Source organism: Artibeus jamaicensis, unplaced genomic scaffold (genome assembly GCF_021234435.1).
Source record: "Artibeus jamaicensis isolate MK-2021 breed Jamaican fruit bat unplaced genomic scaffold, CSHL_Jam_final contig_585, whole genome shotgun sequence".
Taxonomy (NCBI): domain Eukaryota; kingdom Metazoa; phylum Chordata; class Mammalia; order Chiroptera; family Phyllostomidae; genus Artibeus; species Artibeus jamaicensis.
In genome coordinates this window covers 2,695,748-2,714,384 of record NW_026521894.1, presented here as the reverse complement: position 1 = coordinate 2,714,384, position 18,637 = coordinate 2,695,748, and the positions used below count along the sequence as shown (strand labels likewise).

The window sequence follows — 18,637 nt, the reverse complement described above, 5'->3', positions numbered from 1 at the left end:
TAGAAAGAGGTCTTGATCAGAACTGTCCTTATTTCCAAAAAGGAAATGTTTGATATTTACATTGTATGAAATTAAGTAAGAATGTACCCAAAGCAGGAAAAGAGCTTATCATATATTTGACCTACTTTTAAAAGTATCCTAATCTGTGAGTCTTAGGGCAGTGAATGTCGGGAGCCCAGGCTTTTCTTAACCCAGATCCCACCCCAGATATTGTGGTGACTGCTCAGAGGCTGATGTGCTGGGGCAAAGCCTGGACCTTCCCCTGAAATCTTAAGTGTAAGCAGATGTTGGGTTGAAACCCATTAGTTTCTTTTTTAAAAACAAGTTTGGCCATTTCTGTGCAATGCTATAATTCAGAGTGAAACAAAGCACAGTGTTAACAAGGTAGAAACTAATTTATAGCTCTGAGGAGACATCTCTACCAGGCTTTTTAAGAAAGGGAAGATATGTTTGAAGATGTTTCCTATAGTTGCCCTAGAAACCCACATTAGCAGAGGTCTTAGCTGTCAGTAAAAAATGTTGCCAGTACTAAAAGTTCACTGAGAACCTGCAGCTTTCCCATGATTACCCCTCCCCCCACCCCACCAAACCACCTCCCGGGCTGTGACAGGCCCTCTCTTGCCAGTTGCAAAGGGACAGGCAGAAGACTGTTATTCAGATGAGCGGCAAGCAGCAGGAAATGGTTTTTAATAATAAAACTGAAGGGAATGGGAAATCAGAGCAAATAAAATTTACAGGGGAGAGAAATAAAGCTGAGATAAAGGCCAGTGTTTCCTCCCTTCTCTGGGCATTAGTAAGGGTTTACGGTGAGTGGAACCTAAATGAGGAAGGTTTAAGTGAGTGGGTAGTCTTTCTCCTGGCAGTGGGGTGTACACCCAACAACTGATGAAATCCAATGTTCCCTGTTCACCACCCCCCCCCAGAAAACTGCATGGGGTGCACGTTACATGTGCTGGATGACCTGTGCCCCAGGTTCGCAACCACAGTGCTCACTAAGCCCAGCAGTACTGAGTTAGAAGAAGGGAGAAGAAAACCGGTGTGGCACCATGCCCCGGAGTCACTTGGCCCCTGAACCTCCAGAGCTTTGCATGTAGGGTGCATGACAAGGAAACTTCGGCACCTGTCCAGAGAGCCCAGGTGTGGGTTTGCTGTGGTGGGCTACAATGCCCCTGATATGCAAAAGTTTATTTCTACTACAGCATGTGTAACTGTAGCACCTACTTCCTCCACTGACTCCATGTGGCTGAGGAATCTGTAAATGGGACTCCCTCCCCACCCCAGCATGTGTGTGATGAGGAGCCCTGCACCCCTCTGTCCGTGTGCTGCATGTTGGAGCATGGACCCCTCCCCACCCTTTCATAATGATCTTTTTTTTTTTTTAATTTAGCTACTGACACTGACTTGTACTAGGACATGCTGATTCTGATGAACTAAACTCTTAACACCCACTCTTCCTTCTTAGATTGAAAACATCACTAACCACCTCTACCACTCCCTCTTTTATTTTTTACAGCCGTGTGTCTGGATGTCCTGGTCTCTGGCAGGTCGACACAGACTTTGCACCAGGGGTCTGCCCTCCTTGCCTTTATTGTTAATGATTGCCTGCACGGGTAGTTACCAGGGTCGAGTGTTAGCATGAGGCGCCTGAACAGCGAGGCAGTGACAGGTATCAGCCCAAATCCTCTCAGCAGGGTCCAGGCTGTGGAAAGTGCCATGTTCCCAGGGTTTATTGGCATGAGGCACCCCCCGGGAGGCTCATCCTTAATAAGTCATCCAATGTCCATAAGAGACAAGTGCATGCAGCCCCACCCCTTGTGGCCTGGGAGGCGGAGCCGAGTACATCGTTGGTGATAGCAGTTACTTCTGTCAGAACTTCCTCAGCCTGGATCAGCCCCATAATCACAGGCCATCCTCATGGTCAGATTTTCTTTCTCTGATGATGAAACAACGATAATTGATCCATTAATCTGTTGGTGTTTTTATGAAAATCACGAGAAGGGAACTGGTATTTTTGTGGTCTGGTCCGTCAGAGTTCATTTGTTATTGGTTAATTTGTGTTTGGTGCCGCCATTCTGCTCCCCACCATTCCCCCAGCACACACTCACATCCATAATTCCTGAGAAAACTAGGGCTGGAAGGGATTGGTGGACTCTGCCGCCATGATCTTGGCCACAGAGCTAAGCATCCTTCCTCTGCAAAAGCTGGGCACTGGCCCTGCCCACAACCACTCATTCTGCACCCCAGCCTTCCCTGGAGCCAGACACCCCGGGCAGCAGAGGGCCGGGTCACACTAGCACAAGAAGACCCTTAACAATGAAGAGAAAAGTGCTCAGAAGAGTTATGGTTGAGTGAGTGTACTTGACTCCTAAAGACTTGACCTGGGGGAGCAATGCTTAAGACAATTGATTCCCATGTGGGCACTGTCAGCTGCTCTTTGGGACTGTCAGAAAGCCCCCCTAGAATAGCAATGTGGGTGGGAAAAGGGGCATCAGGAGAGTTGGAGGGTCCAGGAGCGTACGGAGCATAGATCGCACTAGGTTCCCTTGTTTGGCATCGAGGGCAAAGGGCTGGGTCTGGAAGGTTAGTGTCTAATAACTCTAAATCCTAATCCCATACATAATTTGCTGATACCCTGAGGACAAGTCAAACCTCTAACCTCTTAATGTAATTGTAAATGTTCCTGAGTTGGGAAAATCAAATACACTTCATATTTGAACAGCTAAATTATACATTTTGCACCTTTTAAAACAATAAAAAGGCATACACAAGTTTCAAATTGCTTCTAAGAAATGATAAACATGAGGGAATAGGAGTTAGAATAAACAAAAGGAACAGTAATTTTAATGCCAGACAGTCCTATTCGATAAAAAGAGAAAAAGATTCTAATGCAGCCCCTACATCCGTCACTGGTTTATTCCCAGATGCCCCAAACCAGGAGAGAGAGCAAAGTGGATGAAGGCAGATCCAAGTTGGCCCATGCTTTGTCTCCATGCCTGGTGGCACCTTAGTGTTTCTCTCAGAAGATATAACTCCTGGTACTTGAGATTGTTTCAGTAAGAAGTAGTTACTGTTTCCCTTCCAAAATTCACAGATGCCCTGGGATTGCTCCAGTTTCTGTTGTGGAATTCAGATACCCAGGAGTAGTTTTCTGACCTGAGAGCTTCTGCTGATGATGGGAAGGACATGAAGCAGACTCTGATTTTAGGGCATAGTAACACAATAATTACAAAGAAGAACTGACAATATGCATGGCCAGAAATAGACATTTCAAGTACAGTTTCTAAGGGGAATTCAGAGGACCTGCCTGTAATATTTCTGACTATATGTGGTCTCTATGGTACGTTCTTTCTTTCTTGCAAACATGATTCACATTCTTCTAGAAAATACCAGAACTGCTTAATATTTTATACTTGTTATTGGCAGTGTTTATTTTTAAGGTACTGCTGTTGTAGCCTTTACATAAAATATTTGGGGAAAAATATGACTGATGGCTGAAGCTGAACTCAGAGGGTATAATTAACCCCAGGGGTTTTCCTGGAGCAACCTGCCTATTGCTGCTGAATTGCAAACCAGCATTTCTAAATAATTACAATATTGGTTTTCCTGAAATTACCCATAATGATTTCAATCAGAGCAGCCATCTCAGAACAGAGTGCACATGGGGGCCCTCTGAATAGCCCCCTCTGCTGGCACGCCCTGGGCAGCACCGAGCCTCCTGGGGCTGCAGTCCCCAGCCCTCCCATCCCTGTCCTCCTTGGGCGTGAGTGGAGACTTCCTACTGCAAAGAGCCCAGGAAAGTTTCTTTACTCCTTATTAATCTTTAAAAAATGGCTGCCAATAAACATTTGAAGATGCATAAGACCACTGATTAAACAAATACTACTCTTTCCACATCTTTATGTGCTTACATAAGTTACAAAGTTGGTCAGAATCCCTATGATTTATTTGACTATGTGCCTCCTTTAGAAATATTGTCATGGGAAGTGTTACGTTTCTTTCTACACAGGGGCCCCTGCCCAGTTTTAAAAATTGATTTTAACTCAGTTTTTTCATTTGGCAAACAAAACCTTGTCTCATTCACCTTTGAAACTCTAAAACCCAATAGCCTACCTGGTACCTAGTAGGTACTCAATATGCATTTGTTGAATAATTCATATTTAAATCACCCTAAGTGACATGCCTGAATAATATATGATATAAAATACTTTAAATTCTATGAGAAAGTAATACATATCAGAGTAACCTGGTTATCACTCAAATAAAATGATAGCACGTTAGAGTATTCTAACTTTGGTAAATGTTACAACTATGTTCTAACTGTGGTATTGTTTCTACTGGTTTCTCTGGAGTCACAGAGAAACTACTTTTGTATATTTGTATATTTTTGTCAAATATTTGTATATTTTTTCAAATTCAAAGATAACAGAGTACCTTCATCAGGGCTGTTGGTTCCTACAGGAATCCCTTGGCAAGATTTTTATTCATGTCTTTGAAGAGACTTGAGGTCCCTTCAAAGATAAGGCTTTTTGTGATAACTAAGATTCTTAAAACAATTCTTTTAAAAATAAAAGGACAACTCTGTGCCGTAGAAACATAAAATTGTTGGTTTTGGAGTTCTTTTCCCGAAAGGGGCATGAATGTTATATATTTTGTGTTCTTTTACAGTGTTATAAAAATAGCCCCGGTGATCCTGATAGTCTGTCTTGGGGCAGAGACCTGTCCAAGGCAACAGATGCCCCAGGACCCACTGTGGCTTCCTTAGCATCAGGGCAAAGCAATCCTCACAAATATCAGAGAAAGCTCCTCTTCCAAATACATGCTCCTCTGAAGCAGGGTTTCCCACGCGAGGCAGTATGCACTCAGCCGGGAACCCACACTGCTCAAATCTGAGAGGGAGGAATGAGGATGGTGCCAGCACAGCAGCACCATTTGATTAATCCCTGTTGCTCTTCCAAGGAAGGAAGGGCTGGGGAAGGGCTAGTCCTTGGCTGGTGGGTGTGTCACAAGGACCCCTCCATCCCTCCTTCCCTTCTTCTTAAAGCAAATGGATCATTCATCACAGGGTCAGTGCTGGGATCTGAATACAGAAATTGTGATGGTGAGTGTCCATCCCCATTCAGGCTCCTGTCCCCAACCGCCCTGGTCTGCCTGGGCTTAGGACGTGGTGTACTCACACCTAGAACGTCCCAGCTACCCAGGGTGAGTTGGTCACCCTAACTCAGTCAGAGAGCAGAATCCGTAAAGTTCTACTGCTTCTCCTACCTCCATTTGTTCAGCATTGGTGAGTTACACAGACCTGGCCCACTCTGAAACTCCATTTAGAGTTTCTCCTTAGCACTGGACATTTATGGTGATATAGGACCTAACTGAGTTATTGTCTGAGATTTAGAATGGTCCAAAAGAGTTTGAAAAGTGCACATGCCTTGGCACTATGTAAACCAAATTTCTAAATATCTTCCAGTGGGAACAGTGGCTACATTAGTGGCATAAAAACGGGACAAGTCTTTGCCAGAAGCCCTTTTGTCTTTTTATTCTTGTTGGCACCCCCAACGCCCACCTTGTCTTTTGCCTTAATTACTGGTTGACGAAAACAAATAACAACATTGAGGTTATGCATCTTCACTGTTGTAGTGTTTATTTGTGCTCAGTACTGCTACTTCTCAAGCCCAAATGTGCACAGTGATTACCATGGGATCTTGTTAAGGTAAGAGTCTGCATTTCTAACAGGCTCCCGGGTGATGCGCTCGCTGCCAACCCAGGCTGAGTGTCAGGGCTCTTCATTGGTTTTCTCTCTGGTTTTTCTCTGTCTTAAAGGAAGAGCAGGACACAGGGCCATGTTGAGGTTCCCAGAGCAGCTGATGAGCAGAGTAGGCTGGACTGGCCCTGCCAGCCACCTTCTAATAAGAGGTACACTCTTATCCAATGGTACACTTTTATCCAAAACCTAATGGCAAGCCTTTTCTGGCTCTTGTCACAAGTCTGTGATTCCGTGTTCCAGAGCACGAGCCAGGACAGTGCACCTAGCTGGTGATGGTTAATAGGCTCTCCCGAATGTTCTATCTGAGGCCATAAAATCAATTCAGAGATGGCTCCCACAGGAAGTCCCGGGCTCTCAAGTGCATTAAATCTTCATTTTAACTTTTTGTATCAGATGTTTTCTTACCCCACTGCTTCCTGCATATACTAATGAAATAGCTTCTCTAGAAATAAATCAGCATCTTACTCTGAAGAGCCATCCCAGCCCCCGTAGTCTGACACATACAAGCTCATCTTCCCTCTCAATCTTGGACTCAGACTGCCACAAGCTGAGTGCACACCACCAGTAAAGGGAAACGGCAACTTTTTTTTTCTGCTGGGAAATGCTGAAGACACTTTTTCTCTCCCTCTCCTCACGAAGAAAAAGACTTTAATGATTGTTACCTTAATACAAGGTGTCAGGGATTTTCTCTTAGTCCGTTGAGCCCTAAGTGCAGGATACTTACAAGGAGCTTGCCTGTGGCAAATTGTGCTTTATTTAATTACAGCTGGAAACTAAAATTATTTTTTAATAAACCTAAGTTTTACCACTTAGATATCCAGGGGAGAAACTGGGATGCTTTGAAAGATTATTGTGTGCATGTAAGTTTTCTCCTTAACTGCTTCCATTTTCCCATATTTCAGGCTATTTCTCAAAATATCAACTTTATAAAAGTTAAATCTTCAGTGGTAAGAGCAGAGCAGCTTGAAGAAAATGCAAGTACCAGTGAGAGAGAGGAGAAACAACAGCCTATTTTTAGAAATGGTGAAAGGACTGTGCTTCCAGGGAGGGTGTATCCCAAAATGTGTTACGTTTGGGCTCGGTCTGAGGCATGTAACCAGGATCCAGAGTTTTGCACTTACTACTTTTTAACCATTTGAATTCCTGAGGTAGCAAAAGACTCCAGCCCCACCCCATCACTCCATCCCACTCTGGTGGACTGGATTCTCCCTTTGCGGAGGAAAATGTCATTTGAATGAACTGGCTGTTTCAGGGGAACCCAGCGCTCCTAAGCTTGAAGGGCAGATGGGAGAGGATGGCAACTCCATCAAGGTGAACCTGATCAAGCAGGACGACGGTGGCTCCCCCATCAGGCACTACCTGGTCAGGTACCGAACGGTGAGTGCCGCATTCCCCTGTGGTCGCCCCCGCCCCTGTACCCCCCGATGCCTACCTTGTTGTGGCAACAACACACAAAGCCCAGGCCGGGGGCAGGGGTGGGGGATGCTGCCACTCTGTGCCTTGGGCCTTGGTCCGGGTTTTAAATCTCCACACTAATGTGCAGCTTTTGTGGACTAACGTCCACACTGGGACCATTTTAAAACCTCTGCTGACAAACTCATACCATGACTGATTTTCCTGCTTTTTGAACTCTTGTAGGAAGTTATTTTGCTATTACCCAGTACTTTTTGCAAATAACACACTGATATCTAATAATCACTACCTTACAGGCAAGGTATTATGATTACAAGCATTTTCTCTCCACAAGACCCCTATGAAGTAGGTCGTTGCCGCTTTACAAAGGAAGGAAGGAAGGGCCTTATGGCAGCCAGTAAGTGCCTGATCTCACACAGCTGGGCCAGCCAGGCGAGGGAATCCAGGTCTGTCTGATTGAAGAGACTGGGCTTGTTCCCTCACCTGCTCTTTACCCCCCACCTGAGCTGTTCTAATCTTGCTAACAATGAACTTGGCCCTAAGCTTTTTTATTCCTGGTTGGCTCACCACCCATCTAAGGTTGCTACCATTATACCTTTTATCCCCAACCCCAGTTGAGAATCCATCTCTCCCTTTTTGGTTTTAGAATGACACTTGACCATTGCCAACCACAAGCAATTGCTGAGAGATTTAGAGGCAGTGCCTGAGCACTGGGAATAGTCTATGGCTAGGGTTTCTTACCAGTAGGAAATAATGAATGACAGAGCAGTTGTCTTTCTTCAAACAGCCCCCAAGAAAGGCATTTTCCAGGAGGTCGACGTACTCCCCCTCTGCCATTTGATCAGCCCCTGTTGAAGTGAAATGTGAGCCCTGACCTTGTTAGGCTCACAGAGAGTCAGCACAGCGTGGATCCCTATAGGACACGCTTCTCAGCTGGTGGACAGACCTGTCAATCTGCTCGGCCCTTTCCCACTTAATTGCAGAGCCAGAAGAGAGCTGACATGGGAGGAAGAGCCACAGCTGACCTTCCTTAGGCCCAGCCCAGAGGCAGCAGTGCCTGAGAGGCTTCCTCACTGTGGAGTAGAAGCCAGGACTGGAGGTGGACGGTGTGGTAGGGTAGGATGCCCTGCCTATTGTCACCTGGGTGTGGCTGGGACAGACATGGGATCCAGTTCCAACTTCACCACTTACCAGCATGTGACCCAAATACATCATCCAATCTTCCAAAACCTCCATTTCTCCTTTTGTAAAATGGGAACAGAATAGCTTATCAGGTTGTTATAAAGATTAGTTATCATAATACAGGCCAATAACCTGAAATGTGCCTGACCCTTGGATACCTCTCTACACAGTAAATATAGTAATTACTGCGAAGATGCTAGCTAGGGCTGCAAACACCTCCCGTGAGAGACCACCTCAGATGTCAGTTTCCAGAAGAGTCAGTGTGGCCACGCCGAGCAGGTCCGAGTTAGAAAGATGAGTGAGGTAAACACTGAGGTATGTTAGATTTCAACAACCTTGAACTTCCTCTCTCGTCCACTTCAAAAACTCAATATTTGCCAAATATTATTATTATTATGATATATTAATATGTATTATATAACATAATGATTGCTTTATTAAATACTTGCTTTATATTCTGGTTGTCTCTTTTGTAATGATGTTTGCCAAGGAAAAAGCTTTTCAGAGAAATTGGAAAAAGCTAAATTTCTTGGTTTTAAATGAAAAAGGAACCACATGGTGGCATATTCACAAGCTAACTTACAGCATAGTCCACTTCCTGGTTACATACTAAAGAAGCTAGCATTCCCCTCCAACATCTCCCCACGACGGTCATGGCCAGGTCTTTGGCTGATACAAATTGTTATGCCTGGGAAGATGGCTTTGCTCTAAGATAACTCTTCCGCCAGCCCCAGCCATGGACTGCACCACCTTCCAGCTGACGCTGATGGCATGCTCTGCTCTTCCGAGGAGAAGCCCGTCATTTACCAAAAACATTGATCAAAGCTTTTTGTGCGCCCAGCCTACACCTCTCCAAAGACTGTGAAGGTGGGCTGAGTGGGCAATTGTGAAACCATCTGAAGACTTCTCAGGAATTCTGCCAACTTCCTTCCATACTCTTGTGTTAGGAGGTGGTCGCCTACAGATGGCTTGATGAACTGCTCAGAACACACTCATTGGTGAATGTGTGGGATGTGACTGGAAAGAGTCTTTGGTGAGAAAAAGGGGCACCTATAACTCCAGCTGCAAATTTTGCCCCGTGCAGTTCTCTGCTAAGCTGAACATCCCTTCCTCGTGGGCACTCTCAGTGCCCCAGTGTTGGGCCTGACAGCAAAATTTACACCTGAGACACCTCCAGCTGCAGCTGTAGATACTAAATTACATTTCGTGGAATAGAAAAATCTAATTCAGTTCAACAGATGTTTGTTGAGCTCCCTGCTATGAAAAGGATAAATTGCTGCTTTGGAGGCCACATGCACTTGGCCCTAAACAAGACTGCCTCCCAATTCCTGTCACCAGGTTTAGTAGGAGCCTGACAAAACCCTTGCAGGCTTGTTGTCAGATGTAATGAGAACATGTGTGGAAAGCCTTTAGTATAGTGACCGGTGCATAATAGGTGCTCAATAAAAAGTAGTTTTTATTTTTAATAAAACTGGAATCAGTGTAGAGTTTCTGTGTCTGGTAGATAGGTCACACGTCTGAGTATGAGCAACATTCTGAATTCACACAAGCAACACATTTGCTTTATTACTTTTCTAGGATGTACTAATGCCAATGGGCTCGGCATCCCAGAGTGTAGCTTGGGGAATGGGCAAGGCTGGTGCTTGAGTCTTTGCACGCCCTGAAGGTGATGGAAGGGTTGGCCCCATGTCACACTGGGGTCTGCCACTGTTTGTATTTGCAAACATGTAAGGTTGACCCGCTGACCTGCATCATCCTTAGGGCTTTTTCTGGCTGGTAAAGAATAAACACCATCTTCTATCATTGGTTTTTATTTTTATTACTTTGCACCAATAGTTATTGACTCCCTTAAGTTGTTCCTGTTGGCTAGTCTTACCAGCATTTTCATCTAAAGCTTCCTTGTGTCTCGTGTTCTTCCTGCTGGTTTTTCCTAGCTTTCCTCCGAATGGAAACCGGAGATCAGGCTCCCATCCGGCAGCGACCACATCATGCTCAAGTCCCTGGACTGGAATGCTGATTACGAGGTCTACGTCGTGGCAGAGAACCAGCAGGGGAAGTCCAAGGCTGCTCATTTTATGTTCAGAACCTCGGCCCAGCCCACAGCCATCCCAGGTATGAGTGCCTCTGCTTTCTGTGAGTTTCCCGCTTTGAATTAATGCACCAGTGCTGCACCTCCTAATGTGCCTGAACAACCCCCGAAAACTCGCTTGCTTACAGCCATCCTCATGATTGGTTGCCCATGCAAAGCTTAGTTTTGCTTTGTACTTATCTGTGCAGTGGGTTGAGATGTACTGGACTTGCAGGAAGGCTTGGCCAAGCATCCTGTGCAGAGGTCCTGTGTCATTTGGCCTTGAAGGACTGATGCTAAACCAGTCCTTGAGACCCTTAAATGAGAAAAATCCCAGCTCCAGCCAAGCCTTGGAAGCTGGTTAAGTAAGCTTCCTTTTTGAGACCTTATCTGCCATCTAACTTTTCATACAAGGACCATGTAACTGTTTTTGAGCACTTTCTATCTGATGCTTGCTTACCTGCACAACCATGGTCCGAATCTCTTCTCTTTGGGGGTCCCAAGAGAAGGAAGACATGGTGCCTAGTTAGTTCAAAATCTTCCCTGCCCAGGGTCTCTCAACTGAAACAAAGGTTAAACTGAACCACTCGAAACAAAACTAGTGGGAAAAGTAGATACTGGAAAATCCCATCCCTGAAAGACAATCCAGTCTGCTAGAGATCATGACGGGAGCATTTCTCCTAGGAGAAGCAGGTCCGTCTCAGGGATGCAGGACCAATTCCAGTGCGGGAATAAAGTGAGAGGTCTGCTTTCTGGCTCACCTACCTTGCCAGGTCGCCGATGGCGGGTCCCCTCATTGATCAAATCACTCACAGCAAACAGAGCTCTCCAACACCACTCTCTGCTTTTCCAGACCAGCCAAATGCCCTCCACTGCCAGGAGAGGTGGGCACAGGTCACATAGCCGCAGCCAGTTGGAGGGGCGCCATAACCTCTGCCATGTTCCAGTGTGGTAGGAAGAGGCTCTGATCTCCCGGTGGTCTGGGTTTGGCCCCCACCTGCCTGTCCTGTTTAGTGTTCCCCTGGGCTTTCAGCTCAGCTGTCACCATCGTTCCTCCCAGTGGAAGAGAGGCCAGAAAAGATGTGGGCTGTCTACAACAGGGCTGTCTGTGTAAAAGTGGGTTATTCAGGCAGCAACAGAACGAGGTCAGTGTGTGATTCCCAATGGTTGGTCGAGCATGAATGTGCGTGTCAGACGGACGTGTGGGGCCTCCAGAAGTTGGCAGGTGGGTCTGAAGCCACAGATCAGAGCATTGGTTGGTCCTGCCCTCTGCATTGTCAGGGAGACCACTTAGCACATGCAGGACGAGTGTGTCACTGCTGGGACGACTCAGATGGTGAATGTCAAAGGCGAGGCAGTGGGTATGGCTACAGAAATGTTCTCACGACTGCATAATGGGATGCCCAATGGAGGTGGGCATGCCAGCCTGTGCCCTTTCTTTCTTGGCCTTCTTCGGTCAGTTTTTTTCTTGAAATCTACAGTCCAGTGTGAGTGTCCAGATCAACTTGGCCTCTAGGAGGAGCTGGGGGAGTGAGAGGCCTGGGTAACCCCTTTGCAGCGAGACAGATTCCCAATGGCATTTGTTTCCAGAGGTGAGACCCCTACCGGCAGATGGCCCAGACCTGCCGAGTTCTCATGCTGGGTTTGGAGGAGTTGGGAGTGTGTGTGTCAGGCACAGAAATCCTGGGAAGGCCTTGTCCTTCAGAGTCCTGCCCACTGGAAATGTCAGAGTCCTTCTAGTTAATCTTCAGGAGCCCCGTTAACCCAGAGAGGGTTTGAGGGGCTGCCTACCGCACGAGGGGCTCTCCTACAAAGGTCTTAGAGGAGGCAGCTCTGGGCTGGGTTGGACTTAGCCAGCCATTGCATTGGGACCTGAGTCTGAAACCTCTGAATCTTATAAGAGGTGCATTCATGTGGTCAGCAGGGTGGTAGAAGGTGAGGGGCACAGAACTAGAGTCTCTTTAATAGCACAGTGGGCAGGGGATTGGGCAACAGGAAGAAGAGTTCAATTTACGGTTGCGAAGGTAGCCCCTGCTCCTTGCCCACAGTTTGCTCTACATGCTGCAGTGATCAAATGCATCCCTGCCGCTCCGTGTGAAAAGCTCTCGTGACTAGAAGGCTGTGGGTGGGCTCATTGACTGGATCTAAGAGATTTAACTCACCTAGTCAGAGTGTAACACTCTCCTAATCAGACTTTTGCATTTTACTACAGAGGCATCTGTTTTCTCACTTTAATTTCATTTGCTCGCTGACCCCTAACCCCTAAATTCACCTTGCTGTGCTGCTTCTGGCCTTGCTGAGCTTTGAACCGGCCTGATGGTGCTAATACCGCACTGAACTCTTCTCTAATCTTTGTCAGTTTAATTTACTAAGTTGAATTAACCTTTGATTCTTGCATTTTCTATATTTGACCTAATTTTTTTCTTTTTATCTATTTTTTCTCTGTTTCTGTCTCTACCTTCTCTTTTCTCCTCCCCCTCCCCTTCCTGTGTCTGTCGTCACACACATCACCTTGGACGTCACTGGGACATCCCCACTGCCACCTTTGTTTTTAAACAACCACATTCCCTTTGGGGACCCATTGCTTGACACCTGCAGCGACTTTGGGAGGCTCCTCTGCATCCTACACCTTTGTCTCATTGCTTTTCTCTGCAGTGACTCTTCTTTTGCTCTGTTAGGAACCTAGGAACACACATTACATCTTCTGAAAGGCCCAGTTCCTATGAGAATAGTCAGTGCCCCTTTGGAAGAACGGCCATGGCGCCACGCGCTCTACGTGGAAGAGGAAGGTTTGGCGATTGGAGAAGCCAGACCTCCAGACATTTACCATTTGCATCTATTTTTATGCCACTTCATAAGGAATCCCACACACACGCACACATACTTTTAGTGGCAGTACAAAATATTTGGGAGCTCTTTTCTTTAAACAGTATTTTAAAAGCATTATGGTAGGTTTACAGAGACATTTTTGAACATCTGCTACTTACTGCGGTTTTTTTTTAAATTACCTGAAAATGATGTAGCAGAGGCAGATTTCTCCACGCGCCACACACCTAAAGCTTGCATAAGTTTGTTAAAATCCCCACTTGGCCCCCTTCTAACCCCACGCTACTCTGCCTCTCAAAACATAGTTGGCTTTGCTTGTACTTCAGTGCCCATAGTAAGGGAGCCAGACCACTGTGAGAATTTTGATGGCACAATGGCAAATTAAGTCACCCAGTTGCCCATGCAGCAGAAGAAATTTGATTTGTTGGGTGTTTACTGGGGCTGACCAAACATTCTGGGAGGCGCTGTGGTCCTGGTATTACAACCAGCACCCTATGCGGGCTCTGTGAACAGAGCCACCCTTTAATGTGCCCGACACCGGTCAGCTTTGCAAGCATGTGTCTCCCAGGCCGGGTGGTAGCTGCTACACAGCTGCAGATCAACACAGAGCCTCATGTCTTGGGGCTCGTGGTTCAACAGTGACCCATGCTATCGTATAAGTCAGTGCCCCTGCTTGCAAGCATCCACTGTGAGCCAGACGTGAACCGTGCACCCTCCCCATACATGTTCACAGGATGAAAGGGAGAGACAAGCCACTCCCAGACTACCCAGCCTGAACTGTTAATAAACTGGGACTCAGTCAGCCTGGAATGTTTCCCAAATGCACCAAACCCCCTGATTGTCAGTGGCTTTAGTGACATTGCTAAAACTGGTGAAAGCCAGCTACACCTCTGTTGATGGGGAGTATGCCTCCCCAGGTGCCCAGGAGAGCAAGTGGAGGGTGTTTGCAAAAGTCCCACACAGAGACTCAGGGTGAGTTTGCTGTGTAACATCAGTGTGTGCTTGGGGATGGAACGTCTACTGAACAAAAACTCCATCCCTCCATTGTGGTCACATATCATTTTACATATCTCATCTCTGAGCACCTCCACAGAAGTCTGATTTTTGTTCTTTTTGGTCTCTTTAATTTTTAGTTCTGTTGCTATTTCTTAATGTTCAGAGTTGAGGGTCTCCCTTTGGGAATCTAAGTGATCCCATGGTTTTGGGGGCAGAGCTGCCTGTGTCCCTCATGCTCACAGTTTAGAGACTCAGATGCAGACAGCAGAGGCCAAGTGCTGACCAGCAGCTCTGGCAGGGTAGTGCCTCTGCCCAGCCTCCACTGCCTCCAGCCCAAACTTGGTCCTCGCACTCCGGGGCCCCTGCCTCCTCACACCAGACTTCAGAAGCAGCAAGGTTCTTAGGCCCGATGCAGAGCACTGAGCAGAGGCAGGTAGTGCCTCCAGACCTGCGATGGGAATCCGAGGTTCATTAGCAAGAGCTGGAGAGAGGGTAAGCAGGGAAGAGATCAGTCTGCCTGCAGGTGGCCTGTCACTGTCCTTCTGGCTCCCAGCACGCTCTTGATATCATCTTGGGCAGGAGTCATCCAGGAGCACCCACCTCAGGGGTTTGCCCCACCCACAGGTGGGGGACAGCGTCGGTGTGTTTGAAGGGACTCCTTGGAGACTTTGCCCTGTCTCCTCGGTGCACCCCAGGCCAGGCAGGCCTCAGCTGACGCAACCGCATTCCGACAGGCCACTGTCTGTGCCGAGATGCCCTTCCAGACACAGTATGAGGACACACACACTCCCAACAGACACTGAGTTTTCTGTCACGCCTGTGGCCCCTCCCCCCCAGGAATCCCTAAAATAGTGACCCCGAGAGAGCCCCACAGGGTGCACGCTCGCTGCCTGTCCGCCCTGCCGCTGCCCAGCCTCCACGCGCCACAGGGTATCTCTGCTTATTTGGGGAATATTTATACGGCAGGTTTGGATCACGTTTTTCTACTAATAAGAATGCTAACACTGTTGTGTAGATCATCAGCGAGGCCTTTATGAAGTTTACACCTTTGCATTATTAAAGGAAATAACAGTTCACGTGCACTCTCCAGTGTGTTTGGTTTTATTTGGTAGTTGTGTGTCCTACAAAATGTCAAAAGTCCTTTCCCTCCACCTTACATTCACCTGGATAACTTTGATTACCCAAGAGCGCCATTGAAATGCACCCCAAATTTGAAGCCTGCTGAGTGGTGTTCTGGCAAAGGAAATGCTTCCCTTTCCTAATGAGGAGCAAGGCATTTTTCTTGGCTATTCTAGAAGCTGTTGTGGGCCACTGCCTCTTTGGACTTTCCTAGTCCCCAGCAGACAGGGGAAGGGGAAAATGCCTTTGTACAATCAGGAAGTGGTCACTTTGGGGTGGGTCAGGGGCCCACCCCAGGCCACCAGATATACAACGAATCAATAGCAAGGCCTCCCAGCTGGGAGGTCTCTTTAAAACTCCATAACAGAGGCTGCACACAGTGACCTTATGATCAAGAGAATCTGAGAGAAAGTTTTCATTCACAAGCCCTGCTCTGTTTATAATCACACTTAGGTGGGCACTTCCCCAAAGGCCCCAACACCAGCTTTCTGGTTAGCAGAGTCCCGGCCGGAGCAAGCAGATGTGTCAGAGGGCTGTGCGTGAACCAGCACCCAGTTCAACCGTCCTGAGAGTCATGGGCTGGAGGGGGCACTTCTGCTGTGCTGAGCCCCCACGGTACAGTGACTCAGGACCACCAGGCATCTGTAAATGTGAGACCCGTACTCTCATTTTGAGGCACTTGAAAAACTAGGCATGTGTAGGTCTCAGTCTTGGGGCAAGGCAGTTCCCGACTCGGTGCCAACTTGTCCCACATCAGAAACGACAGGAGATGGACAGTCCCGGCCTCAGACCCTCCCTCCTCTGGTCAGCTCTAACCCCAGGGGTTAGGGGCACTGTTGGCATGCAGGTGTGCAGTCGAGTCCACCCAAGGAGGTCGGGAGGAAGAGCGTGCAAACACAGACCCCAGAAGGCTTTGTCTCTTTCCTTTTGTAAAGTGTTACATACAGTGCAGGAGATGACCTTTGTCCCTCTAATGTACCTGCACTAAACAAACCTGTAACATCCACCAAGAGATGATGGATGTGGTTTTGACTTGAATGCCTTACCATCTGTATCCTGGTGTTCCCCCTGTTTACACTTCCTTGTACGAAGGCTACACACACTCTTTTGTGAGGGACACCTAACTTCCTCTAGAAGTCTTAGCTCTGAGTGGTGAACTGGGTGGCTCCTGCTCCTTTGGGGATAGTCTTTGTCTTCTCTTCATCCGTTCAGTCCATCGGTAGGTCCAGTCTACCAGGTGGGACTCCACAGCTCATCCTTGGGTGGTAAGTCATAGGAACAGCTGCTACTGATTGTAACACAGGGATAGAGAGCTGGAAACAGTGGTCTTCCAACTCTAGGGTGCATGAGGATCACCTGGGTGCTCCATCAAATCCTGATGCGTGAGCCTCTCACCCAGATATCCCGATTTATGAAATTGGGAAGCCCCAGAACCTAAATTTTTAACAAAGCCCTCCAGAAATTCTGCTGTAAATAGAAAAACATTACACTGATGTTTATTTTCCATATAAAAGTAAAATCGAAAGAATTAATGAACAAAGATGGGCCCTACTGAACATTTTAGTTCTCCAGGAAGAAGTCCTTCTCAGTCTCCACTCTGGAGGAGACTGGCACAGGGGACTTTGTAGCATGTACTGGGCACTGTAGGACATCCATGTGCAGTGACAGGCTGACATGGTTGAAGAGGACTTGAAGACATTCGCTTTTCTGGGCCCCACCTGGTGCAGCAGCCTCATCCCGAGCAGTGCAGTCTGCCCACCGAGGGGTGCGCAGCCTCTGCTTGAGCACCTCCAGCAGCAGGGCAGGGGGCTCACCTGCCGAGGCAGGTCATACCATGTTTGAATGCTTCTGTCTGCTTGTTCTTTCTCCTGTGGACCTGAAATCTGCTCCTCACCCTGCAGTTTCCATCCGCTGGTGAAATCAAATAAGACTACTCTTCCTTCTCACAGCACATATATAAATATCCGGTGATAGCATTTCCTCTCCTGGCTAAATGCCCTTTCATTTACAAATGTTCTTTTGAACATTTCCTATATGTCGGGTGTTCCTAGATGCTGAGGACACATCAGACAGACAGGGTACCTACTAGGACATTCTAGAGGGCACATGTAAAGGAACAGAAAATAGTAAATAGAGGTAAGAAGAGAATGAAACAGGTAATGTGGCAGATTTAGAGTAGAAGTGCCTGAGTAGATAAGAAATGGGAGTGGGGTGACTTTTAAGCTGAGGTCAATAGGACAAACAGCTAGCCGGGAGGTGACAGGGACAGAGTGTCCCAGGTTAGGGATCAGAAGGCCCTGAGGCAGGAACAGCCCAGTGTGTTCAGCAGGTAAAGCAAAGGCTCAGCCATTGAGACCACAGAGATGGTGTGGGTAAGTGCCAAGAATTACAGTGGCGGGAGAAGGGGAGAGTCCACGGTACGTGCAGGGCCTTTAGGCCAGAAGAACAGGTTTTATATCAAATAAAATGAGACTGCTGCCCTACTTTCTGCTTCTTGCCAGTCAGAGTCACCCTCGCTGCCCGCCTGGCCCTCCCCGGAGTGTGCGGCTGGTTTCGGCTGTCCGAAGCAGAGCAGCCCTCCCCCTGCATCTGCTGAGTCCAGAACACAAGCCGGACACTTCTGTCGACTTGGTCTCACCCAGAGGGCAGCTTTCCAGTAGATCTTTTTCTCTTAAGGATATGATTATCCTAACCCATACATATATTTAAACCTCAGGATGTAGAGTGAGTCCAAAAATACATCCCCCCCCACAAACCCACACACACAAGAGTAGTACTGTGATTCCTTCTTCCAAGTAGGCCCTCAATACATATGGGAATCGGTGTAGGAAGACCACAGCGGCTTGCAGCCCTGTGTCAGGGGTGGAGAGAAAGCCCAAAACTGATGAACTTCTTCCCTATTCAGGGATTCTGCAAATCAGGAAGGCTTACATTTCTTTGCTTTTGGGGGAGGAAAGTGTGAGAACATGGGGAAATAGAATGAATGGCTTTGTTCTGGTTTAGTACGGTGCTAGGGATAAAACCCACTCTAACTGACAGCAGGGACCAGGGGCCAGTTTGCTGCTCTCAGGACCCAGAGACAGAGTAGCTGAAGCTGTGTCCTAGAGCACAGAGCCCTTTGCAGCCTTGGGGCCTTCCCAGGGGACAGACTGGGACCTTCAGTGAAGGTTTGGAAGTGCCCTGAGACAGACCTGAAGAGGACAGGCCAGGAAGCAAGACCAAGGTCCCAGAGGGTCCAAACATATTTGAGAGCCTGGGGGTCTCTAGCTGAGCCC

General features: G+C 47.4%; 1 protein-coding gene across 13 annotated transcripts in view; it reads left to right on the top strand.

Annotated features, from left to right (window-relative positions):
* Positions 1-18,637, top strand: part of NCAM1 (neural cell adhesion molecule 1) — a 345,984-nt gene that overhangs the window by 318,120 nt on the left and 9,227 nt on the right. For 9 of the 13 annotated variants that reach the window (XM_053670452.1, XM_037163188.2, XM_053670453.1 and 6 more), the window contains 2 exons: positions 7,011-7,135; positions 10,288-10,465. In XM_053670452.1, the coding sequence (XP_053526427.1) occupies positions 7,011-7,135; positions 10,288-10,465 (303 nt within the window). Of the gene's footprint in view, positions 1-7,010; positions 7,136-10,287; positions 10,466-13,019; positions 15,290-18,637 lie in introns of those variants that run through there. The other 4 variants (XM_053670457.1, XM_037163241.2, XM_053670458.1 and 1 more) reach the window with 1 other exon arrangement.